At 33.1% G+C, this 27991-nt stretch overlaps 1 protein-coding gene across 1 annotated transcript; it reads left to right on the top strand.

Annotated features, from left to right (window-relative positions):
* Window positions 1–139: 139 nt before the first annotated feature.
* LOC130612520 (intermembrane lipid transfer protein VPS13B-like) lies at window positions 140–27961 on the top strand. The gene is made up of 35 exons (XM_057433840.1): window positions 140–355; window positions 2921–4102; window positions 4277–4778; window positions 5077–5231; window positions 5343–5495; window positions 5609–5733; window positions 5911–6089; window positions 6609–6740; window positions 6857–7018; window positions 7108–7302; window positions 7450–7607; window positions 7695–7746; window positions 7873–8405; window positions 9057–9290; window positions 9917–10128; window positions 11450–12253; window positions 12330–12420; window positions 12659–12733; window positions 12954–13966; window positions 14196–14434; window positions 14568–14752; window positions 17733–17905; window positions 18020–18207; window positions 18507–18739; window positions 18889–19092; window positions 19453–19683; window positions 19885–20001; window positions 20390–20563; window positions 20645–20848; window positions 22027–22202; window positions 22482–22764; window positions 23209–23511; window positions 24320–26087; window positions 26290–26605; window positions 26827–27961. Exons 1-35 carry the CDS (start codon window positions 209–211, stop codon window positions 27359–27361), a joined length of 11433 nt encoding a protein of 3810 aa, XP_057289823.1. The 5' UTR covers window positions 140–208; the 3' UTR covers window positions 27362–27961.
* Window positions 27962–27991: the final 30 nt, after the last annotated feature.

Below are 27991 nucleotides of genomic sequence, written 5' to 3'. Positions count from 1 at the left end.
AACAAAAAAAACATTAATCACAACATAAAAGTAACGTAAAATAAAATGTGAAAATGACCATAACCAATGCCTCGTCTTGTGTCCATCCATACAGTAATATTATTAGGATTTGTTTTGTTTCAAATATGTATATACTATTATAATTTCGTATTTTTTAGGAAGTATAATGATATGCAGCAAGTCAAAACATGGTTAACCTAAAGGGAAAATGTTAGAATCATATATTGCACCCCTTTTTATGGGATATGTGGACAAATATATCAAAAATTTGAAACCATCTGACCTTAGCTTATCACTGTGGGGTGGTGATGCTGTTCTACAAAATCTGGAGCTGAATCTTGATGTTCTGCAACAAGTAGGGCTTTATTACTTGTCTTATCTAATTACAGTACAGTACCGGAAACGGGGCACCTAACATCAGAAAATTTAAATATTGCGATATATCATGAATGTTACATCACAGCCTTAACAACATTAGTATTGCAGCCTTTCTTTCTTAATTTGTGCATTTTTTATAAAATGAATAAAAACATAAACAGTTGGCAAAATATAGATCAGGAAACAGATATTAAGTTATTCAAAGTAAAAAGAATGTATGTTATCCATGCTGCGTTGTTTAAATTTTAAACGTGTAACATTTTAAGAAAGTTAATTTAGTGTTGTAAAAATGAACATTGCAGTTGCGTTGGTTTCACAAGTTTTAAAACATTTTTGAGAAACCTGAATGCTTGATTGTATGTTTAATCTTTTCTCTGAGTGTGCAATAAACAACTGAAGTATTTCCCTAATAATCCTTTAAAGCGAGAAAATTTGCTGTAGATTGTTTAAAAACAATTAAATTGGGATGGTAGAAAGCGAAAACATTGCCATTGATCTTTTATAAACACTTGAGACATGTATTTGGAAGCCTTCTCATAAATTGGTTCAACACAAACTCCATCAGAGAGTGATTCTTATTAGTAATTGCATAGAAGGGAAAACAAAGATGAGAGGGATTGATAGTGACTCCTACTCACTTAGTATAATGATCTTGGTTAAAAACTGGCTTTTACCATTACCCCCAACCATATTAGTCTTGATCCCACCAACACTACAAATTTTCCTTTTGGCATACCACTTCTGGGCAAGTTACCACTTTAGATACGTCTTTCTATTTGTTTTAAACAATGAATTCTGAGATACAAAAGCTTAAAAGAAATCTCTGTGTTTTGGATAACATTTTTGTAATGGCCTTAACCAGTAGACAATTTAAAATAGCACCATATGCTTTTCAGTGTGATGGCTTATTAGTTTCTCCTTAAAGTTCAAATAGGCCACAAAAATTAAAGCTGCTCACCTACATTCATGTTTCATCTTTTTGTTAACTTTGCATTGGATGCAATGATGTTGAATCAACTTAGCCAGTTGTCATAGCTTGACAACCCAAATCACAGGTGTGCTTTAATAGCAGTTGCTGCAATTCCAAGATGATTTAAATTGTTGATATAAAGAATATATAATCGTTAGAATTTTTGTTTATATGGCAACAGCATCAATGGTTGATGACTGTACGACAGCTCCTACTATTTCTCCACTTGACCTTCAACAATGATGATGCCATTTTAATTTATTTTTGCACAAGGGCTTGGAAACTTTCCATGATTAAAGTTGTCCCTCAAGACTGTTTGCACTTCTTGAACCCAAAATAAAACATCATTTTCTGACTTTGAATATCTGGTAGTCTACCCAAAATCAATAAAGATGGAACACACTTCATCGTGTAAATGACAAATTTATTTTCTAAACCTTGTGATGTCAAACCTGTCAGCTAAAGTTTTGTTTCTACACGTCATGGTCAATAAATTCACTTTGTTTGCTCTGGGAGATCAAGATCAAACATTTATTTTCAGGCAAATGGAGAAAATCAGGACTACTTTCTTGAGTCATCATTGAGAATCTGTAGGACAAGTCAGCCAATCAGAAATTTTCTTTCTTTCATCTGTTTAAAACCATCTGCTAGGATCTGTACTATTCTGTTGAAACCATATCACTGAGTCCACAATAAATCTCTAATGTTCCCACTAAACTGTAGCAATTAAAAACTTCACATTTCTGATTGATGCTACTTAACTTCTCTTTGGTTTTTTAATCCATCTTACTTCCTTGTCTGCAAATGTATTATCCAGACAGCGAATATCTTTTTGGACCTCACTGCCACCTGAAGATGTATAAAAATGATTTTGACTTTACATCTAAATTGCTTTATATTTAAATTGGAATGTATAATAAAAAGAAAAAAATATTGCCTTTTCGAGGTCCCACTTTTTACTATCTCATGTTTTTTGATCTGTTTTTGTTTTAAAATGAATTTTTGTTTAATTGTGTTGAAAGGGTGTGTGGATTTTTTGTGTTAAGTCATATTTTTTTAACTATAAGCTTTTGTTTTTTTTGAAGGCTTCTTTGATAACATCCTCTTCTTCATGCAAGGCTGGTGAAAAAAATATTTAGAGTAAAAAAAAGCAGAAAGAAGAACAGTAATGCTATAAGAACTTAGAGCTCACACAGTACAGTACTATAAACGTTGTCATAAATTTCTATGTTGCACACCATTTTTGTTGTTATTAACATTTCTCTTAACAATTATTAATCTTTTCTGTATAATATAACAAGCTTAAAACACTGAAGCTATATTTAGCAGAAATATTTTTTTGACATTTTGACCTTGAAGAGGAATTTGTGACACTAAATATTTACGGTGAAAGATAATAATAGTATTATAGCTATCATGACAAGAGTGTTAAAAATATGAAAATTACCTTCAGTAACTATAATCATGTATTTTTTTTTGTTAAATCTTATAGAACATTATCAGATATATTTTACCATGGCTAACAGTTTCAAGTGTACTTTTTTAATACTCGCTACTACATTATCTTTTTAGGAGTTGAACCTGCCAGTTAAATTTTTAAGTGGAAAAATTTACAAGCTTCAAATTCATGTCCCATGGACAAGGCTGACATATGATCCAGTAGTTATAACCGTTGATACTGTTGAGTTTGTTGTAAAACTTAAAGATGCATCTGATGAAGTAGGAAAAGCAGAAGATAATAAACCAAGCAAAGATCTTGAAAATGAAATACAGTCTGCCAAATCACATGAGACGGAACAATTACCTCCTGGATATGTTCAAAGCATACTAAACAAAGTGATAAATAATGTAGCTTTTAAAATTAACAATGTTATTATTAAGTATGTAGAGGATGATATTGTGTTTTCATTGAATGTAAAATCTGTCGATTTTCATAGTTCGGATGAGAATTGGGAAGAGGCTTTTATAGATTTAACTCTTCCTGAACTGTTTTTGAGAAAAGTCTGTGATATCACAGACCTAACGATTTGCCTAGACCAACAGAGTTCAAGTGGGAGAATTGAGTTATATCAAGATCCTGTGTTGTATAAATGCAATCTTTCATGTCGTATTTTGTCGAGGTACAAAGGGTTAAGCAGTTCTAAACCCTATAATAACACAGTGAATATATACTGTGAAAGTGCTGATTTCTCCCTGACAGATCTTCAAATACCTATGGTGATAAGGTTATTAAAGTTAGCAATAGGTTTGTTTTATGGTACATTGGACCTGCCAGGGTGTGATATCAAGCGGCATACTGCACCTGATATAATTGAAAACCACAAGAAAGAAAAATCTAGACTTTCAACAACCCTGGTTGATGATTCTACTCAAGCTGACACAAGTTGGTCTTCATGGGCATGGTCAATGGTGCCTGGGTATGGAGATGCTGAGAATAAAAGTGATATAAACAAAAAAGAAGATACAAGGACAAATTTTGGGATTTATGTGACACAAACTACCGTAACTTTTAAGACAACAAGTCGTCCAGCTGAGTATGTTATTTCTACTCAACGTTTGGAGTTTTCTCCTGTGTTTTGTTTGGAATTCTCTGGTTGTGTGATGGAATTTGTTTCAATTGGTGATACTCTGATTGACGTTAATATGGGTGTACAACATTTGCTTGGCTACACTATTGGTAAGCAATGTGTATGTGCAGTTACTGAAGTTAATCTCTCCAATGAAGATTCAGCTGATGAAGACATGCAGTTCGAGGTAGTAATTTACTGTTTTGTTTATAATCCAAGTCCTACGCATGGTCTTTAAACGAACATACCTTTAAAAGAAATAATTTAATTCATGACAATTACTGAAAAGAAAATGGTGTGTGGTACTAAAACTCGGCTGTGATTTTATACTGATACAATCTATTTCTTTCCTATCTTTTAGGATACTGTTTTCATCAAGGTTGGGTTAAAGAACAATGACAAACAACCCTTACACTATTTGAGGCAATCTCTTTTCGCAACCTATCTTAATGAAATAACAAATGAATCACTTGATCCAATTAAAAATATAGAGAAACCTTTGGGAACATCTGAGGAAATTGAATTACCCGGTCTGGAGAACCAAGCAGTTCCAGTAGCTAGTAACTTAGAATCCATAGGTATACCTAAAAGCTATAGACCAGGTGTTGTTTTGTCAACTGACGAAGTCATTAACAGATACGGTGCTATATTTATCAACTACTATTATAAAATGTCATATCCAGAAATTTTATCAGGAGAAATTGAAAATATATTTTTATATCCTGAGGCTGATGAAATTGTTCCTGAAACATCTGAAAAACGAATTCATCTAGCAGCCGCCCAGTTGTTTGTCACCACTAAATTTGTTCACGCTTTGCAATGGTTACACAAAGCTGTAAATGTGACTATTCCAAATCGGAAAGGTTTGTAACACGCCTGTGTTTGCACTATTGTTTTGAGAATTGTGAGTCATTTTAGTAATTATTTTCAAAAATTAACAGAGTGGAATTAATGTTTTCTGCAGCTACAACCCCTTATTCTATTTCCTTTACAAACATGTGTAGGCTAGAAGATGGAAAGGCAAATGCAAGTTAGTTTTGATGATAACGAATCTGTAAAAGCCTTCTACGTGTGTTAATGGACCAGAAATACATTTACTTCCTGATTGGTTTGCTTTTCGATTTGCTATATATTATTCTAATTATTTATCCTGTACTTTAGAAAAAAGTGGGATATTTCTGGATCCATTCGTTCTACAGCAATTGTCGTTGGGAAACCTTTTGTCAAGAAAATTAACAGTTACTTGTAGTGATTCCGAAATGTATATCCTGACAAATGATCACGAAAAACAGAAGTGCACACATAGTAGTTATCTAGTAAGTTATAAAACGTCTCCCTTACAGTTGAACAATATATTTTGTTATTTTTTATGCTCATTGTCAAACATTAGTACCATTGTATCAAATGGATACTAAAATTACCTTTAGGAAGAAAAAGAAGCACTGGTCATGCAATTAGGCAAATTTACCATGACAAAAGTTGATCCTATGTATCCAACAGAGTTGATATCAATGGTAGAAAAAGGAAAACTAGTGAAGCTGAATAAAATGAATAACTTAAATTCGTCAATTAATTTGCAGGTGCATTTTTAAAAATAATCTCCTTATAGTTTTATCCATGTGTTTTATTTGTGAAATATCAATGAATGTGTTGATCTAACAGTACTTTCCTTTTTGTTTGTTTGTGTTTTTAGGTTGAAGATTTTCAATTGGGACTTAGTTTAATCAATCAGGAGACATTGAGTGCTTTTACTTTATTTGTTATACAACCAACCTCTGCAACACTTTGTGTAACCATATCATTGCTTCCTGAATCATTGTAAGTTCTATAAATTTCTTTGTTATTTTCAATTTAATAAGTTGAAATTATTTTTTAGCTGAGTGCGTGGTAAACAATGTGCTAGAAGGTTGTCTGCTCAACTGCACACTTTTTGGTTACAATTATTTAACAAAACAATTACGTAACTTTACTTTGATTTCTATTTATTCAATTCAGAAAAAACTCTCAGTCGTCACCAGTAATCAATACAAATTATGAACTGCAATGTGAATTGTTGTCACTATCATTCACCAAGGTACACGTGATGCTGTTGTATGAAATAATCAACTCTTGGATTTCTACATCAATGATTAAAACATTTCCAGCACTGGTAAACACTACTTTTCACCCATCAGGTATATAAAAGTTTGATTTTTTACTTGTTTGTATCAAAACAATTGAAATTTGTTTTGTGTTCCAGTTTTTCAAACGTTCAGCAAAGACCCAATTTCATTGTCTTCTCTAAAGGCATAAAGAATTAGCTAGTTAATTACTTTCTTAGGAAGTCAAGGTTGATAGTTGATAGTGGTATACAACCAACCCCTTTACTATTTTTATAACACTTTGCGTGTTTTTAGAAATAAAAAGGGATTTTGGCTTGCCAAAGAAATTTGTAACTTTTACATTTTTTAAAATTTATTATCTTGAATTGCTATTTTCACTTAAATTTAAGGAAGATATTTTTTACTAGCTGTTGATTAATTATGTGGAAGTGGATTTCACAAAGTCTATCAAACTTCGTGAAAATTAATTCTGCAAAATTTGTGCTCGCCTCGTCTCTTACCTAAGGGTAAACAGACAGAATGCAAAATTAAAATCTATAATCTACGTTAAATATGATAAGTCACCTGAAATGTAATAAGATTTTTATTCAGGATCAAAATCAAAATCTGCACCCCTGATGGACATTCATGTGAAAGGATTAAATTGTAGATTTCTTGACATGAATAGTATCCAGGGAATTTCTGGTTCTCTTGAAAGTGCGAAGGCTACATTGCAGTCAATAGGTATGGTCTATTCTGTAATTTAGCAGTTTTAACCAGCAGTCTTATGTCTGTTAGACATAAGACTGCTGGTTAAGAAATATTTGCTAGATAAAATTTGAAGAAGTTATTTTTTTTAGGCAACGATGGAAATGTCAAGACATCCTTATTATATAATGCACCAAGCAAAACCACTCATTTATCAGACGTAAACAATTGGTTATCCAAGTCTCCTGAAAATGCCAAATGCAGTTTTGTCAAATTTACAGTCCAATATCAAAAGGGGAAAACAGAAATATCAGGTAGATATGTTTACAAATATAAAAGCTCTTCTTAACTATTATGTACACTGTCATTATTAAACTGCAAGTGACATTGTTTTATTATACAGATATGCCTGTCCAGGTTGCTTCGTTCAACATTGCTGGTTCAACAACTAACCTAGATGAACTCTTTTTTTCCTGGCTAAACCATGAGGTTGATTATCAAGCTAGGAGAAGGATTCAATCAGTTCGTCGTCAAGGTAGTAGTTTAAATCAGTCAATGTCGTTGACTACACCTAGAAAGAGCAAGTCTTATGCAAGAGGTAAAAATAAAGTTTTTGTGTAATCATTCCTTTTTTTGACCAACACAAGCTAATTCTGTATGGAAAGTTTTTCCCAAATAATTAAAATAATTAATTCAAATTTTATCTTTTTATTGGATTATGCACCATATTATTTTCTGTTTTTAGTCTTTGGATCAAACACATCACCATCCCACCATTCAAAGGACAAAGAGAAGTTGGAAAAAGATATAGCTGCCTTTAATGAAAAAGAAGGTGAAAAGCAAGAACGATTCGGGGAATGGTTGGCACGAAAAATAAGCTTCTTTAAATCGTTTAATTTACAAGTAAAAAATAATTTTCTTCATTTTTATTTTATTTGTATTTTGTGTCTATTAAAACATTGTTGGACTGAGTGTCCCTGTTTGTTTTAGGTAAATGTGGAACCTTTCGTTTTGATATTTCCTGAAAAGCAATGGCCTAAGGGTAAACGCAAGAAATCAGATTAAATATTATATATTATAGTTCCAGTTTTTAGCAAACATGGGATGTTGATTTTCATACTACCCTTTTTTGTTTGCCTATCGAAAAAAGTAATAATATTCCTTTTAGGTTATAACATAGATGACCACATTGATATGCTTCGATCAGTATATTTATTTCAAAATGAAATTTTCCCGCCTTCATTAGTATTGTGCTTACCGAAGATATCTGTGAAGAGTTCCAACCAAAATGAAAGAATTTTGGAACAAGATATACCAATATTATCTACCCAAAAACGTAGAAAAATCGAAACTCTACCATGGACAATTACCAGTGAAAACCTGTCCTTGTATACACTTTTTCCCAAAATGGATCAACTGAGTGTCGATGAAAAGGTTGAATGGACCTATCTATGTAAACCAGTTTCATGGAATGTATTCCTTGCATCTGCTAATCCTTCAAGACTTTTATCAAGAACCGCGTCCAACTTAGGTATAATAACTGAGAAACATGGTAATAAGCACCAAAGTGAGCAAACGAATGTTATACATATCCCACTAGTTCAAGATAAACAAAGAGGTGGAGAATATAAATTAATCAACATTGGTTATGTACTGCACATGGACTGGTCTATTTGTGAATTTTCCCTCTCTCACAAGCAGGTAATAATGTGTTTTTATTTAAATTTTTGGCAAATTGAGACAACCTTTTTTTTTAGGCATAACATATGCATTCAAACTGCTGGATATTTTCTTTCCTTTTTATAACTGTAATCACATCGGTGTTGATTGTCAACAAAGGCGGAGGTAACTTTCTGGAGAGATTGAAAAACTATCATTCCATGCAAACAAATCAAAATATATGTTTTTTAAGCATCTTAAGCAATAATACGAAAATTGTGTATGTGTGTCTGTAAAAGGCAAAGTGATCAAAAAAAAGTATGTCTTATTTGTTTACTTTCTAGACATTTTTTTTAAAGTCAGTGAAGCCATTTGCATTGCACTTTTAAGTTTGAGGCCAAATAATTGGAAACAGGTGAAAATAACTGATGCCATCTCCAGTGTGTGTAACAATTTCCTAATGCTGTGTTAACGCCAATATCTCTTAAAAAAATTGTCAAAAGTATATCATTTATACAAATTTCTAAAAGAAATCTGTTTGTGTATCAACGGGTCACAATTCAAGTGACCTAAGTAAATTTTCCATTGCCCTTATCGACTACTTTATCTTATAAAATAATTTTAAATGTGAAGAATATGGCTGAAACAAGTAGTTTTTTAAGACTATGCAATGCTGTTTTCATCTTGTTTCAGCTTAAATTATTTTCCACCATTGCCTACAAACTGTACAATCTTTCGAAAGCACTAACATTTAAAAGTAACGAAGCTGATCTGTCAACTACCTTCCCAGTTAAACCATCAAATAATACAGCTAGAGATGCCTCAAAACAAATAGACGCTCATTCTGTATCATCAGCCTCAACAGTTGATCAAGTAGATGCATTCAGTACATTGACTGGTTCAACAAGTATGTTTCCTAAGCCCAAGGTATGATTAGCTTTCAATAGAATTTAAAAAATATATTTATCTGTTTTGTTTATTTTTAAGAGAGTTTGAATGCTGCCTATTTGTAAAATATGTGCATTCCCACAACAAACTAATTCAGGTTAAATTTAATGAATTGTTTATCTGAATCATCACGCCAGAATATTCTTCAAATATTTTATGTTGCATACACTTTATTATTTCAGTCAGTTAATTTAAAAAGTTAAAAGCAGTTTCACACGAAAAAATTAAAAGTAATATAAAAAAAGAGAAGACTCTAATTGCATTAATTTTTGCAAATCTACGGTTCAAAAATTTTATGAGTAATGACAATATGAAAAATTGCCAAAAAGAACTGGGGAAATTCATAAAAAAATCTCCAGAAATCTTTTCCAATTAACAAAAAACGGCTTGGGAAGCGACTATTAAAATAGTCCCATAAAAACGTAAACCAATAAAAACTGTTGTTGTTCTAGAAACAAAGCTATCATTGTGTGCAGCAGTGATTAACAATCTTTAACTACTTCATTAAGCAGGAAAGGAATTTTTACAACATATAAAAAATAACAAAACAAAATTGGTTGAATTTAAATTTAATATAGGAGCCTTAAAAATATGCTTTCACCTAGACCACCCGACCACATATTAACATATCACTGTGGATTCAGTGCACCATGCCGAAAGTGAAATGTGCGATAATAAGCGAAGAGAAACGCTGTGGTTACTTGTACCAAGTGATATCAGAAATTGAAGAAATAATGTTTGCATTTGATTATCAAGATAATGTGCTGGAATTAACCAATAAGATTGGTTCTTGTGTTGTATATTATTCATTACTTCGGTGAGTATCTACTTTGCATTTAAATTGTAAAAATTATTATTATTATTATTATTCTGAATATTTTTACAGGATAGCCATTTCACTGTTGGAAATACTGTTATTAATGTGGGTCCTGTGTTCTAAATGTATACATTAGGAATGCACTGGGATGGGTTGACAGATAGTTGTGGTAAACATGCCCATACTGTGGGGCAAACCACAGACCGTGTGATTACAAAGCGAATTCCATAACCACTAGTCCATGTGGCAATGTATTGTTATACAATTCTAAAATTGCTTAACAAAGTAAATTATTAAGGCTGTAATACACTTCATGATTAATCACTTTCTTCTGTATAGCTATATCAAAGCTTTGATAATTTTTTTTGGAAAGAGTTTTTATGCCTCTATGGATGTGCAACATGGTTTACTTGTACTAAGCGCTCAACTCAGCGACACAATTAAAATTTTAGGGAAACTTATTTCGCAACATAAAATATTGGCCAACTGTCTTTACTATGACAGGGTAACAACATGTTGTAAACTGTGTTTTTATTTCAGCTAAAGTTGTGGAAAAGTTATTTTTTGAAAAGTTTATTACCACCCAAAACACTGCTATGTGGGGTTACGAAATATAGTGCATAACCTGTACTAAAGCGCTCCACCTGAAGTTGTAGCACAGTTTTCGATTCTTATTAGGTGCTCAACTGGGCATTTAACACCAGGCCACACAGTTTCCACGCCGGGTCTCCTATTTATATAATAATAACTGTGTAACTGTGTCTGTCTTTCTGTAACAGGCACAGTTACCGTATTATTATATAAATTATATTTTTTACATTTTTTTTAAAAAGTGCCTATAAAACATCCTCTATAAAAATGTTTTGTTTGTGGTTTTAATTGGCTAGAAATCATGTGATATGAAATAAAGCTATTTGATTCGCTGGAAATTTACCATGAATGGTTTTAAAATCATATTGACTGTAATTGCTTTGTTATAAATAATTAATGTCACAGACAATGAACATTGTTATTATAATGAAATGAACAACAAACCGTTTTGTAATAATCACAAAGTTCTTTTAAAAAAAATAAGTGGATTATTCCATGGGTTAAATTAACTAGTAAATTTAAATTTTTGCTTTTTTCCTGATTGATTTTTTTATGAAATCGTATAAATTTTCGTAATAAGCTTCATGGTTTGTGGCATAATGACTAACCATGTATGATTAATTATGTTTTAATCATGTTATAATATATTATATCAAATTTTCAATATCTCTGCACCTTTAATCAATTTATTGTTACAATAGCTTTTTGTTATTGACATGTATCCTTATAGGTTTGACACTGAGCCAAAAGGCTGGATTGCAATCAACAATGGCTATTTGCTGTGTCAAAAAGAAAAATTCCATGAATCATCTCATCTTGAATCAAAGACTCTCTTTTCAGTGGTGTACAAACGAACACATCAATTGTCTCAAAGCATTGCATCACCTGAGCAGACAGTTTCTGAACTTCAAAGGAAAAGTTCGGAAAAAGACACTGCGATATCGTTACCAAGTACTACTATTCAAGTCCATGATGACTACATAGTAAAACACGAATTAATTATTTACATGTTGTCGTTTGATGTTATTGGTGACTCCAAACCCATCTTATCCAGTGTTGGATTATTTACAGATATGCTATCAACAAGGGAAAGTAAATATGACAATGCGACAGTATTGCCATCCAAACCAGTCGCAAAGGATGTAACAAGTACTGTTGTTACTCTACCATTGATAACAATTCATTGCGACCGCGTACGAGTGATAATACCTGTTGGTGAAAATGGTAAGGCTATATTGCCAGGTGATAACAATTCAGCAGAGTCAGTGTTTGTATGTCATTTCCAATCTATTGATCTAACTCCATCACCTACCAACCCAATCACTAAGACTGTTACAGACAAATCTTTATATCGGCTTGCAAAAAACAATTTCCGGGATTCATTGAAGAAGTTGAAGTTATGGAATGTGCAGTACCAACTAGATATTGTCAACATTGGACTTTGTACTACGAATTGGCAGTCTCTTGAGAATAGTTTACCTAGTAGGCGTGAACAAGTTCAAAATCCTGCATTGGAATGGAATTCTCAATCTTGGTTTGTAGTTTTTATATAGTATTTCTTTCTTTTTTTTGATATAACAAGCATAGTTACATTAAATACTTTTTTTCAGGCATAATCAACAATCAGTCTCTCCTATATTTCCTGGTTTTGATTTCAAAGCTACCCTAGCTCCACCTATTATGATCATGAATTCCAACCAAGTACGTTCATTTTGCTTTATTCTACAAGTTTTTAATTTACTTAACAATTATAATGTCATTTTAGGTACTTTTTGATGCATTAAAATCTGTTAAGCAAGTTGAAAGTGATCTTTTTGCTTTCTTTTTCAGTAAAAATAACTTAAAGAAAATATTTCAACTGTGTCTTTATTAGTAAATTCTGGTACTATTAAAGACGATGAATTTCATTACTTTGGTGTTGTAAATGATTTTACTTTAGGCATACCCTGTTACAGCAGCTGCCTTTGAATTTCACTCTCCAAGAGAAGTGAAATCATGTATTAATTCTAACCAGGTATGTTGCAATATTTTTCAACATATAGTTTGAGAGAAAAGTCTGAGTTAGTAAAACATTGTAACTTCCATTTGAAAATCTGAAAATATAATAAAAAACTAAAATACACAAACTAAATATTCAGCAACCTGATCATCCGAGTTTATTTATATTATTTTTTTGCCAAAATTTTAGTTCTTCTTGTTATTTTTACTGTTAGTGACCATATTACATATTATAGATTGCATTGGCCCTTCAAGTCATGCATGATGTAAATACCCTTGTTTCTGATGTCGGTACGTTATTTAAAGCATCTCAGCAAGACTTTTCTGTGACAGATCCTTTCTATGAGAATGAAGACAGCGGTGTTGCAGTAGGTAAAACTCCAAAGAAAAGCTCTGCTACTCAGTTTGTAATGCCTGCGGTAGAAATGTTTGCATCAGTGTCCAGTATATCCCTCACGCTGTACTATAAAGAATTTTCTGCAACATTAAAACCGACAATCTATCCTGCTGTGCTTGTAAACCTAATGCAACCTACATGTACAATAACCTCTTTCAAAGAAAACAGTTTGCAGCTAAGCATATATGATATCTCCATCCTATCTACATCAAGTAATTGTAGTATTTCTGGTAATGTTGTTCCAGTGGTCAGTGATTTTGACACAAACATACTTACATGTGGCAAAGGTAATATCAACAAGAAAACAGGACTTATTCCAGGTTTATTAAGATCAAGTTTATCACTCAACGATGTTTCAAATCTTTTTGTTGACGTTGGCTTGGAAAGGTCTGTACATGTAAAGATGCATGCTAAATCAGTGAAAAATATTCAATCATTTATAACACATTTGCTGAATACTATCAAAAAAGAAAATTTACCAGAGTGGAATGAAGATGATACTAATTCAAAACATCAAGCCGAAATGGAATTCAAGGGACAACAAAAAGAAATGCTTCGATTACAAAGTGTAAAGTTATCTATGCAACAGTTTTTCTTGTCTGCTTCGCCTTCTTGTGGAGATGAGATCCTGTTTGCTAATGTACAGTATCAAAGACTAGAGATTAATTCCTGTTTCCAATATTCTAAAAGATGTAACCAATTAGAGAGCATAAAAGTAGAATCAAGCTTCAGGGCATTTCAAATCTTTTGTAGCCAAAGTACCAACCGTACAAATATTGTTCTGCCGTTTAATTTTGAGCTCAATGTCCTTGGTGAAATGTGTCAACATGCTGGAAACTTAACAGTTAACAGGTGCAATTTAGTTTAAAATTTATGTGGGTTTCAGAAAATTATGAAATTCTAAAGTCTGATCTGTGTAAAAAAGGTTTTCAAAATCTAACAAACAAACATGTTCAAATTTTATGTTTATAAAGGGTTTTTGTATAAGTTGTTTTACAAAAATGAAATTTCAAAAATAAGTTCCATTGCCCATAACTAATCCAAAAAAAGCTTATTGGATTTTATACTGATGTTATTTTAGCTTTTATCCACGTACTTATGTATGGTATCACGGTGGGTTGACTAAATTGAATTTATGTCAAAATACTGTTGCTGTGATGGAAACTTTAAAGAATGAAATTACTGATCTTATAACCCTTGAAGACAAGTCTGATCTGTTAAGTGAACCTAAAGTTGTTGATCATGTTGTTTTGGATAGTACATTGATAACAAGCGAGGATGATTTAAGAAATGGACAGTTTGATTATGTTGTGCAAGATTGTATGTTGTTGTTTTTCCTGTTATTATTCTTTCTTTGTTTTAATTAACTATGTTATTAATAATATATCTATGAATTGCAATATAATATGAAATTCTAAATTTACTTCAAATTTGTTTATAACGACTTATTTAGCCTCCTTTGGCGGTGTTAAATTCCCTGAAGAATATCAAATAGTGTTTACAAAGGAAAGCGACAGCTCACCTATGATGACATGGAAGTACCCTGAACCAAGAATGATCAAGAACATCCATATTTTTCCTGTGCCGTTCTGTGTTTCAAATTCGACCCGTGAAAGTTGGATAGAAGACACTGAAACTGTAAGCTTATTTAATCACTATCTCTGTAGTTAAGACACGGTTGCAGAAAATATTTTGACAGACCATCTTTAAATTATTTAAATACCTAACAATAATGAAACCACAAATACTTTAAAACCCTGGGTTGTTTTTTAATATGATTTTGATTGGATGCTTATTAGGACAGGAAAAACTTAGTAGATTGACAACTTTTAGATTTTATTCAGAAATATTTTTAAAAAAACACAAAGCAAAAGCATATTGACATTATTTAATTTAACAAATAAATATCCCACATGTTAAACCTTAATTCAATTTGATTTGAAAGCGGGGAAGTAGTTACGAAGCTCTTTCTGTAATATTTTTCTTGGTTTAAATAAACCCTATTTATGTCAGAAATGAGCTGAATTGTCAGAAATGATTCAAAGGAGAAGGAAAAGGAAAATCTTTATAGTTGAAGGAGTGGGCTTAGTGGAGTGTAAAATGGTAAACCATATACTGCTGTTATTGAAGATATTATTTCGGTTTGTCTGTTCAGTATTCATATTACTGTGGAAAGTTTATCATTTCTTGAACATGATAGTTTAGTAGGCGACGTTTCGGGAGATCCTTCTCCCATCATCGGGCAAAGTAAAATGATGTTGCGCATGTATTTATATAATTGCAGAGGATCGAAATTCATAAAAATTAACCAATCAGAAACGAGCTGATAATTACAGTTAATTACGGTAATCAACATTTTCGGACCTGGATGTAGGTAACTACTTCTTCTGTAGGGTTGGTAACCAAATCTCAGGAAGTTGATACGAGATGCTGTTTATGTGTTTGTTACGTTCTACACTGTTGATGGTTTCTTTAATCTTCCTGGCCGTTGTTCTGGATTCTCTGTCAATGATTTTCTTCTCATCCCAATTAAACTGATGACTTCTGCTCCAGCTGTGGTCCGCAATTTCGTTTTTCTTCACATCTCCGTTTCTCACTGCGCGCATATGTTCTTGTACTCGTTGCTTAAACTTTCTTTTTGTTTCGCCTATATACACTGAACACAAAGGACACACAAGGAACACAAGGACAAAGATATCATAATCCTACCGGCAGACAAGGGGAGAACAACGGTTATCATGAATACACTTGACTACATCAACAAGTGCAACGAACACATCAACAACGGGCCTTACAAACTTCTCAAGAAAGATCCCACAGAAGTCATCAAACGAGAAGCGAGGAACATCTTAATGGAGTTGAAGAGAAAAGAATACATCGACGATAAGCAGTATTACCGACTGAAACCTTGTGACGGACCACCACCGCGATTTTACGGACTACCCAAAATTCATAAACAGGGAAATCCAATTCGACCAATAGTTTCCTGCACTGGAACACCGTTATACAACCTATCAAAATTTGTTGCTTCCATCCTCAGCAAATTCACAGCAAGTGACCACAGCAAAAACTCAAAAGAATTTTCGGAATACATCAGAGAAATAAAGATAGCAGACGACGAATGCATGGTATCATTTGATGTCACATCACTCTACACAAATGTTCCCATAAAAGACACCTTAAACATCATTAAAGACATTATCGAAAACGATGCTGCATTCGGTGAAAAGACAAAGATTCCAGTACCGGATTTTCTGCGTTTGGTCGAACTTGTTCTAACCAAAACATGGTATCTGTTTAATAAGAACTTCTACACTCAAACAGACGGAGTTGCCATGGGAGGCCCTGCATCATCAGTAGTCGCAGAAATATACATGCAAGCACACGAGACAACAGCATTAGTCACATCAGACAGACGTCCAAAGGTTTGGAAAAGATTTGTTGACGACGTATTCGCCATAATCAAAAGATCTCATCTAGAAGAGTTCCATGAACACATCAACGGCCTACATCGACAAATCAAATTCACTGTTGAGCTTGAACACGATGGAAGTATCGCTTTCCTGGAAACTTTGGTCAAACGCAAGAATGGTTCCATTTCAGTTTTAGTGTATCGTAAGCCAACACACACTGACCAGTACCTTAACTTCGAATCAAACCATCAGAAATCTTGCAAAGAAAGTGTCATATCTTCATTACTGAATCGTGCCAACAGTGTAGTCAGTGACAAACAGGAGAGGAAAATAGAAATTCGACGTGTAAGAAATGCATTAATCACAAATGGATACAGTCATAAAGTCATCACGCAAGTAGAAAATAAAATGAAGAGAAGATGCAACGGAGACAACAAGGAAACATCAGAGGAATTTATCGCATCAGCATTCCTACCCTTCGTACCAGGTACCAGCGAGATCCTTCGTCGAGTTTTAAGGCAACACAAGATCAAATGCATTCTTACCTCTAAAGACACCCTAAGAAGCACTTTGTCTAAACCAAAAGACAAAATAAACCTGGAAGAGCAAAACAATGTTGTTTACGAAATCCCGTGTAAAGATTGTGATGCAGTGTATATAGGCGAAACAAAAAGAAAGTTTAAGCAACGAGTACAAGAACATATGCCCGCAGTGAGAAACGGAGATGTGAAGAAAAACGAAATTGCGGACCACAGCTGGAGCAGAAGTCATCAGTTTAATTGGGATGAGAAGAAAATCATTGACAGAGAATCCAGAACAACGGCCAGGAAGATTAAAGAAACCATCAACAGTGTAGAACGTAACAAACACATAAACAGCATCTCGTATCAACTTCCTGAGATTTGGTTACCAGCCCTACAGAAGAAGTAGTTGCCTACATCCAGGTCCGAAAATGTTGATTACCGTAATTAACTGTAATTATCAGCTCGTTTCTGATTGGTTAATTTTTATGAATTTTGATCCTCTGCAATTATATAAATACATGCGCAACATCATTTTACTTTGCCCGATGATGGGAGAAGGATCTCCCGAAACGTCGCCTACTAAACTATCATGTTCAAGAAATGATAAACTTTCCACAGTAACATATACTGCTGGTATTTTTTTAGATATTTTTATTTATTTACTCAGGTATTCATTTTTAGATACCATGTATATTAGAGTACTGGGATGAGATAAGTCATGCTTTTAACCCATGTGAAAGGATGTTTCTTTCAGAAAATGAGTCTGCTCAGGTTCTAATAACAGAAGATTTATCAAAGGGAGTATTGTCACACACATGGCGGGTTGTTGTGGTTATTCCTGAAGAAGTAAAATGGTAAAAGCTAGAACTATTTATTTTTTATCAGTTTTAAATTAAATTCTTTTCTTGTAATGGCCTACAATGGACATGCCTACACTTAACGATTGCATTCATCTTTTTGTATCATAGTCATAATGATGCCAACAACATGGAGAAAACTGCGGACAACATTTCGCCAGTGCCAGCTACATCACTAGCAGCTTGTATGAAAATAAATTCCTGTCATTCTCCTGCCCTGGTTCCATCATTGGAGTTGTGTTGCGCAGTTGAAGAATTTAATGTTATTATTGGTAATAGCGTAGAATCTCTCGGGAGCAGTAAGTAATTAGTTACTAAGCCATGAGATGTTTTGTAATTGGAAATATTTTGAATAAACTTAAATAACATAATATGCTCTATTGTCTTAATTATGACTCCATGCTTCCAAAAAAACAACAAAAGATTTTATGTTGTGTTTGATATTTATTTAGATTAATTAATGCGTGTTGAATAAATTGATTTCACTAATATTGTGTATATTACACTTGAATTACCACAAAGTGGTTTAGATCCATTGTTTTGTCTAATAATAGGTAGGATTTATCAAATCTAAACTTACCTAATATTATCCTTCCAGAATCTCCTTCAAACCTTTCACCATACTATATCGAGGCAGATCAAGCATTCCCTGACATGACTGAAGCCGTTAATCTGGTGTTAAGCAGCGTTAAATGTGATGTGAATTTCCTAAATAACATGAATATAGCTATTGATGTTTCATCTAAAATTAAAGCGGATGTTATGGATTACAATAATTATTGTTGGATTAATTTGTTAAAGCCTGCTGAATTTTCAGTTAACATCAACAGGGTGTGTACATTTTTTTTAAATCAACTCTTGCAGGGTATTGTTGTTCAGCAAATAATACATAAAGGAAAGCCTATCCTTATCCTTCGTTCTCTGATACATTTAATTGCTTTTGTTTAAATTTGTAACTTATAAATATATCTTCAATGTAGCCGTTAAGAAACTACGAAGAGAGTCCTGTAACATTAGACGTTAATATTGAAGAAATGGATATGGTAGTAACACAAACAGGTGTGCACACTCTGTCGTTGACGTCTAACGCCTGGCTGAACATGTTCAATAAGGAGACAGAAGTTCCTTTGTTTAGTCACTATGTTTTGTGTAATGAAACTCAAGATACAATTCATATAAAACAGGTAAATTTTCTGGTTTCTGTTGTTAAGCAAATCTATAGTATTCGTGCAGAAATTTTTAGGCGTAGTCAAAAATTCATTTCTTACTTGTTTGTTCTTGTGTGGCGCTAAAGTTGCTGTGGTGCTGATTTCCTATTAACAGAAAGCCAGAATTAATTAATGTGAATCTGTTTTGCATAGCTTTAAACCTTTTCATTTTGGGCATTTTTTATTCCACATGCTTTTATTTTCACAAGTTTCCCAACCCTGACATAAATCACCAATTTGAATAACTTTTTTTTCATTTTATTCTGTGAAGTGAGTAAAATTATGCTTCTACGATTATTAATAACTACTGAACTAAAATGTTAAGATGTGTTTTAGATAAACACAGACGAAGACATTGCTCTGCATAGTGGTCAGTTATATCCATATAGCTGGTGCTCTCTTAAGCTGCCGATGTTGCATTTTTGCCTTGCGTCAGTAGGTGATTGGAGATGGTCTGAACCTATTGATATTAATGAGTTGGGTATTTTTCCACGAAAAATTGATCATAGCGGATACTCTTCTCAACTTTTCGTGGAAGTGAAACGAATTGGTGGTTTACAGAAACAGGTAACTTTCACCTATATTGAGTGCTGTTTCTTTATTGTGGTTTACTCATCTAGTTTTTTATCTATTTACACCGAAGGCATAAACCTAAACGTTTTTACTCCCCCCCTTAAGTATGTTTGTTATAACACTCATTTTGTTTTGTTTTCTTTGACGGCTATTCCTGATGTCTTTTCTTATTTAGCAATTTACTTTCTGCTTTAGATTATTTTCCATGGCTCCTGTTCTATTGTAAACAATTTAAACTTCGATGTTTCTCTGGAAGTTGTCACACAAGAAACAGACCACTCACCTGCACTAATTCAACAAAATATTCACAATGTATGTAATCCGTATTGAATATACTGTTGCAACCCTTTGTGATATTTTTGGGTTTTTTCAAAAGAGATTTAAACAACCCGGAAAAATTGGGTGTGAATCTCAACGTATTGTCAAAATGTTAGGCGATTCAGCAATTTTTCTACAGTTAGAGTAGTTTATTGAATAAATACAGCCAGGCACTATTTGAGTCAAAATTAAATAATACCTTTAAATAATACCTTGAAAGAAGTGGTTTCTGTTTTGAGCAATTTTATGTGTTTGCAGTGAATGTAGTATTCAATCACCCTGAAAGGAGTTATGACTAGCTACGAAATCTAGAATGTTTAAAGTTACGTATGTTTTTGTAAACAATCATTTTTGTGATGAATACATTCAATCTTTTATTCAGGTATCTAAGCGCTTCACCTTGTTTGCTGGAGTATCAAGACCATCATTGACAGTTTCTACGTCCTTCATGAAATCTATTAAAGTCGTAATGTGTGAATTGGACGGTAGTGATTGTGGCACAGGAATTGAAATGCCTTTCCTGCAAAATAATGAAGAATCACATCGCTGTATACAGGTAGCTGATAGCTCCTATTTTTTCTAAAAATAAGAAATGCTAGTTCTTGTTGCTGATTTCACTTTTTTTAATCTATTTAAGCTCAAAGATGGCAAAAGAACATTAAAATGCTGGTTAAGTTTTTACTACAGTTCTCGAATATTGGGTCATTTAGTGGTAACGTTAAGTCCTCTGTTTATTTTTCGCAACCATCTTGCTGAACCTGCACTTATAAAAGTTGAAAACAGCCAAGATAACAAAGAAGTACTTGATACTCTAGTTAATGGTAAAGGCAAAGAGATACAGGTACAATTATCAGCAATTGCACTACTGCGTTTTTTTATGCTATTTATCATTAACATAATGACCTGAATTTCATGAATTTTACAAATTTTCTGCTGCGGTCAATGGCAGATTTTATTTCCTTGATAGAACAAATTATTTGTGGAAGAAATTTATGCGAGATGATTTTTGTTTGCAGAAGTAATATTTAGGTCTTCTAAAGATCTTCAATGTTTATTTTTCTTGTATTAAAAGCAATTTCTATTGCAAAGTCTTTTGTTTCCTCATACATTGATTTTCTTTAGGACCTAAGCCATAGAGTTCAAAATTGTAGTCCAATTTAGAGCAAAAAGGCTGTTCTGCTATACTGTCCTATCCATAATGTTTTTAGCTATCTGCAATTTACTTGTGATATAAGAAATATGACAAAACATCAGTTTTTGGAGTAGCTTTTTAAGATGGCCAAAAACATCGACTCACCAATACCTTGCAGTCGGGAGGCGGTGAAGGTGTAACTTTTGGCCTGCTTTCTAACATCCAATACCACTTCAGGTGCCACAAACTGCCAAAATATCGAAAAGAAGGGTCATGCTTTTTCAGTAACAATTACCGCAGTCTAAGGGTTTGGAATAAACGAAATAGTTCACTGTGAACATTGATAAGTGAACATTGACAAGTTCAAATTGCGTAAATCTGATATAGAAATAGCCAAGATAACAACTTGTGGCGACAGACTTCAAAGTTTGCACTCATCCAACAATTTTTGTTACTGCTTGTAGAGCCAACAATTGATTTTTTTGTGGTTTTGTGAAAGCTCCACTATGTTAGCTGGCTAGCTTAGCTATAGGTAGAGATCTCAGTTTAAGCTTTACATAATTGGATAGTGACTAGCTAACATATCAAGAGTTTAGCTGTAGTGGTATACCGAACAGATTGATTTTTGAAGATTTGCAAGAACTTATTTCAAAGAAAATTAGAGTCATATAAAAATCTGTTAATGGATTTTATTTTTGTTTTAACCCACCCCTCTTATACTTTATAAGATAATAGTAACAATAACAATAATTAGGAGACAGAGCATTTCCTAAAATAAATTCAACAAAAACGTTTTCAACAAATAATTTGTTTTCTTAAAGTTCTCAGTCGTTGATGAAAAAAATACGAAGCAAACTAGTTAAACTTGTAACTTTAATTCTTTTTAGATCTTCAAGTTGGATGAAGACAAGTTATATAATGTATCCTTTTGTCTTATTGGTACAAAAGAGAAATCGAAACCGCCATTCCAGTTAAGTACTAACCAATCCAAATTACTGAAGCATGAATCAATATCTTCCTTCTTGGGTGAAAACTTGTGGCCATATATAGACGCTGGAAACGAGTACAAATTTTTTTTATTTATTTGTTTTGTTTTATGTTTTGTCTTTGTGTTTATCTTTGTTCCCAGCTTTATCTTATAAATGAGTTTGTTAGTAGTTAAGTAAAATAGAGGTGCATAGGGATGGTGATTTAAATGTTATATAGAAGTAAGTGTAACCCGTAAATCTTTCATTCCAAACCATATATTGGTCTAAGTCTATTTTTTAACAAAATTCCTCTTTGTGCTAAAATTATCATATTTTTTTAAAAAACTCCTATTTTTAAGCATTGCATTTTTTAGGGTAGCGACGATTTGTACCACATCACAAAAAGTCCGCTACAAAACACATGGTCCAAATCATGATCTGAATATTGACGATCTTACTAAGAAGAGTTGGCAAGAAGCAGAATTGATATTACAATCGTGTTTAAAATGGTCACACCTTCCCACTATTCTGGTTGATCTAAAGCCCAGGATTTTAATCTGTAATAAAACCAGTGATGATTTGCAGATAAGATCCTTGGAAACAGGATATGTTGATGTTGTAGAGGGAGGAACCACTGCGTCAACACTTCATGTTCAGGTAAAAAAATATATCTGGACTAACAAATATTGCTATTTTAAAAGTCGAAGTACTTAAAAATTTACACGGGCAGCTTGCAACTATTTTCTACTTTAAACACATGATAATCCTTGACTCTAGATAGTTTGAAAAATTGTGGACTCATGACAAATCTGTTTAAGCACGAAATTAAATAATTTTCTTATTTTGTACTGTTTTATGTCCATATTTATAAGAAACTAAGTTTCTGAAGGCTAAGGCAGAGGTTTTGTTCAAACTTTAACCAACTGCTGCAACTGGCCATACTGGAAATTTGGAAAGTCAAGCAACCAAGGGTTATTTATAAAATGAAATGCTTTATTTGCACCTAAAACAGCGTGCAAGGAGGTAAAATGAGATGTCCCTTTTCCACTGCTTGACATACTGTTGTTTGTTTTTAAATGACTGTGTTTCTTTAATGTTTAGAAAAGGTTCTTGCTTGGCATGCAACTGGACGGTGTCTCATACTGGTCACAGGCTGTGACATTAGACACTGGAAGTTTAGAACCTGAATCTCCGTCATTGAATGAAAACTTAAAGCCTGGCACAAGCACACATTGTTCCATAGTGATAAAGAAAAGAAAATTATGCTATCAATTTTCATTCAGTTGTGAGGAAAATGAAGCAATTGTAACTGTTTGCATCAGAAACAGATTTATGGTGCACAACCTGTCGACATCTTCTTTAATAATAGTACCACTCATGGCTGAACACATGACCAGTGCAATGGTATGTGTTTTTTTTTATTTTGCAGAGTTTGTTTCTGTCAATGTACCTTATCATTTAAACAGTTTTGGCACAGAGAGAGTTTAAGTTAAGAAACTTGTTATAGAATTAAAAGAGTACTACTTTTTATCTATATAAAAATTGGCTGGCAATACACAGGGTTTATTCACGGTTGGCACAACTAATAGCGAGATAAACTCTTTGTCATATATTTCCACGTATTGTGTAATGGGTGCTAGAAACTGTGTTTAAATTTTGCTCACTGCCAGGGAATATGTTAATAATATACAAAGTCGTGATTTTTTAATTAACCCCAATCAGAACTCCAATCAATGATTGGAATTCTGATTGGGATTAGCTATCCTTGGTTGATAATTGCACTGTGAATATTTGTGTCATTCAAAAAAAAAAGTTCTCGTTTTTTAAGAAAACAATAACTCTACTAAACCAATCAGGAAAAAAAATACGCTTACTGCATGTTTTTTTTCATTTCAGCCAATCAGAAAAAAATGTAAGCTTTTTGCACTGTAGAATTAAAAAAAAGGAAAGATTGCACTCGTTCCTTGGTATAAAATAAAAATATAGCATGTGATAATTTTTTATAATCTGCAAAATTTCTGCAAAAACTTGTACATGTAAGGTATTTCAACTAAAATAGATTTCATATTTCGGTTTTTTTTCGGTAATATTGCGGATTTAATTTCAGAAATTGAATGTTTTGTTCTTATCAAAATGCAAAAGCAAAATCAAAAATTAAGTTGGGGCTAAACTTTGTAGATAATTTTTTTTGATAGTAAAAAATTTCTTTTAGACTTTAGATCATGTGTCTGCGCTGAAGCTAGACCCTATCACAACGCAACCCACATCCTTGCTCAATCTTGAAAAACCAGACATCACCAATGTATCACCTTGTTTGGCCATGAATTTCAAATTAAATAACTCCAGTGATGGACTGAATCAGACTGCGGGGAAAAATACTGTGATCATAAATAACCACATTGCAAGACGGAGTGAATCGTTGAATTTGTCTGAAGAGCATCTTCGTGAAAGTTTCAACCTTGTTGATGTAGACAAACATTCGTTATCTTTTGCACTGACGTCATGTTTTGAAAAGGGTGTTGTACATGTTTTCATAAGTGAGGACACAACACCTGTCATAAAAATCAGCAATTATACGTCGCTTACTTTGGCACTTAAAGAAATCGAAACGAAAAACGTAAAACTGAAGAAAAGGTTTGATATTTTGGTGCCATCAAGTGATGTATCGCTTATAATGCAGCCAGATTCGCAGACCAGCTACAATCCTCGTTGTTTCACTAATATCTTTCCAAAGACGGAAAACGAATTGAAATTGAATTGTCAACTTGGTTTGGTTGCAGAGAGTACTGTTGAACTGAGTAAACCAGTTTTGTTGGAAAAGGAGGTTAATGCAAAACTATTTATTCCTGGGCATGGAGAGGTATGCATAAAAACATCTTTTCGGAACTCGCAGCTGATTGTAGGAATAAGTGAAGGTGATGCACTAGCTCCGGTTTTGGTCACGAAACCTTTATCTCTACCTGTATTGGAATTTTCTTTCAATTTACTTAATATTGTTGTTGTTGATTACCAGTATACCGATGATATTAAATGTTTGCTTTCACTGTCTTTTGGTGGAATGAAAGTCATTCATAATAAGAGTCAACAATATTCAATGTTTAAAGTAACTCTTGGTTATTTTCAAATTGACAACCAACTGCAAGATAGCTGCTATCATTTTCCTGTCATCTTTTTACCAATGCGTCGTCTTTCTGAACGCTATCACACTGTTACAAAAGATGCACCATTTCCTGAGGTGGAAGCGTGTTTGGATGCTGCATTCGGTACTTTAACATTTGAAGTCAGTGACAGCGATGTTGGCTCCGACATTTGTATTGATAACATACGCGTTAATATACAACCCTGTGAAATGTATCTAGAAGATACATTTGTTTACAGACTCGCTGCTGTTGTAGATTCCTACATACCACCTTCTTCTAAATCTTCAGCAGTGAGTCTGGATGACGTGACCAAGGTAGCTTTACCTGTGTTACATCCTATGCGTGCTTGCAATGTTGAAGTGGGGGAACTATCTTTGCTACTCAGTGTTCATGCATCAGTGAAGGTTTTTCTTTCTGCAGATCACATACCTCTTGTATTGGGAAGATATAAATGCCAATCTACTCAAACAGTTCAAAAAGAATTTGTCCGAAGCATGTTGTACCATTATGCTACACAAGCGCTTGTGCGAGCTGGTTGGATTTTAGGATCGCTTGAAATTATTGGTAACCCAACAGGTTTAATACATAATGTTGGAAGAGGTGTATCAGACTTCTTCGTGCTTCCTTACAATGGTCTAATACGAGGACCTACTGCATTTGTTTCTGGTATTGGTCATGGAATGTCATCCTTTCTGAAACATATATCTACTGGTGCGTTGACATCCATCAATAACGTATCTTCAAGCATATCGCGAAACATGGACAGACTGTGTTTTGACGAAATGCATTTGCAAATGCAAGAGGAGAGAAGAGCTGTAACATCAACAAGAATACTCACAGGTACATCTATTTCCAACATAGTATCTTTTTTAAACAATTTTTTACAGAAAATCCATTTTTATGTAGTGCTAGTGGTTATCCTATTACAGTATGAAGTAATTTATTGGCTATCATTGCTTCAGTGTGAAAAGAAGAGCACTTTCCCTCCTAAATAGTGTGCAATATGACGATCGTGAATAAATCTTTATGATTTAACCTTTAGGATTTCAAAATGCTTTTGGCACTCTTGGAATTAGTTTGCTTGGTGCTGTGGCTGGTATCGCTGATCACCCAATCCAGAATTTTTTGGAAGCGAACAATGCGTCAGAAGCTATTTCAGGTGTTATGACTGGTATGGCGAAAGGCATGATTGGTATGGTGACAAAACCAATTGGTGGGGCGATGGAATTCATATCACAGGCCAGTCAAGGCATTCTACAAGGTGCTGGTTTAGTGAAGATTCCAGAAAGAGTGTTCCTTATGCAGCTGGATTCAGCCGAAAATTTGGGGAGGAAAGAAAGCCAAATGAAATTTCTGTGGTAAGAAAATTGCTGCAAATATTTCATCTCAGTTTACGTTGTTTTAGAACCTAAAATTCAGTTATCTTTTCTTGTGTACGAAAATTTCATTGTCGGATCAAGTGTTGTTGTTTTTTACGTACTAAGTATTATAACTTTGGTACCTTTTTATTTCTGTTATTAATTTTATTTTTGTTCATTTAACTTTGTTTAATATTTTTTTTCACTCTAAATCATTACAGGCAATATTTGCATTTGGACTCTTGCAGAAATATATTCATCGTATCCAATTGCACAATTCAATCGAATGAAAATGTGAAAACAAATGCTGTTAGGGAGGATAGAAATATTGGAAGTAATGAAGATAAACATTCAATCTATCAGGGTGTTCTAATTTTAACCGAAACAGCCTTGTTTGTGTATAGTGTAAATGTAGGTGAAATCACCAGTGCTTTCCCTTTAAAAGAAGTTGAACTAGTGCCGTTACGTTCAAACGATTCCTATGCACTTCAAATTTATAAACGAACAGTAGAGGAGAAATGTGGTTTTCATCGTTCGGTATCGTTAGATGAAAATCCAAACTTTCGACAGTTCTTCGAAAGTTTTCAAAAGGCATCGGCTACAAGTTTGACAGAAACGATGTGTGATAATTTATCTAATGCGATTCTTGAAGTCAAGATAAAACCATTGTATGGGAAACTTCTGTTGACTTTATATGAAGCGAATAAAACGTCGCTGCAGGAAGAGGATTTTATGTTGGATACTATTGACTTGTGATTTAGTGATAGGGAATAATTAATTCTATTTGTTCTTTTTAAGTAAAAAAAATAAACATTTAAAGAATTATATTTGTATGAAAATATAGAAAATAACTGTTTAAAATTACCTTAAAGGGAATTAATTTTGGCGAATTTTTGTTTTTTTCTTTTTGGAAAACCATTCACACTATTTTTTGACTTCTGATATACTCAGCACATAATAAATATGTCAATTTTGACTTTATCTCTCTAGTTCTCAAGAAATATTAGGACTGACTAACTTCGCGAAAATTAAATTCCTTTAAGATAATTTTAATTGCGAAAAAATATTTATCTGCATAACTTATTTTTGCAACATGTAATATTATTATAAATGTGATTCACTGTTGTTGTTTTGTTCAATTTTTCATTTTTTGTTCAGACTATGATATTTGTGATTCAATATTGTTTATTTTTCTTGAAAGAAATTAGTTAACTTCTAATATTTTTCTGAGCTAAAAAGAATCGTATTATATGTTTTCATCTTGTTTTATAGATAACTTTGTTATAGAAACAAGTATTGTGACACCTTATTTATTATGTATTTTTATGTCTTTGTAAATAAATCAATTGCATTTTTGGTTATTGTTTGTCTAAGTGTGGGCATGTG

This window comes from Hydractinia symbiolongicarpus, chromosome 10, assembly GCF_029227915.1.
Source record: "Hydractinia symbiolongicarpus strain clone_291-10 chromosome 10, HSymV2.1, whole genome shotgun sequence".
Taxonomy (NCBI): domain Eukaryota; kingdom Metazoa; phylum Cnidaria; class Hydrozoa; order Anthoathecata; family Hydractiniidae; genus Hydractinia; species Hydractinia symbiolongicarpus.
The sequence above is the reverse complement of the archived record's forward strand: the minus strand, read 5'-3'. Positions and strand labels throughout refer to the sequence as shown.

Coding starts and splice junctions, on each gene's coding strand:
- LOC130612520 (XM_057433840.1), top strand. CDS start 209: ATGTTAGAATCATATATTGCACCCCTTTTTATGGGATATGTGGACAAA. Junction 7,608..7,694: donor TTAAATCGTTTAATTTACAA/GTAAAAAATAAT, acceptor TGTTTGTTTTAG/GTAAATGTGGAACCTTTCGT. Junction 14,435..14,567: donor TGATTATGTTGTGCAAGATT/GTATGTTGTTGT, acceptor CGACTTATTTAG/CCTCCTTTGGCGGTGTTAAA.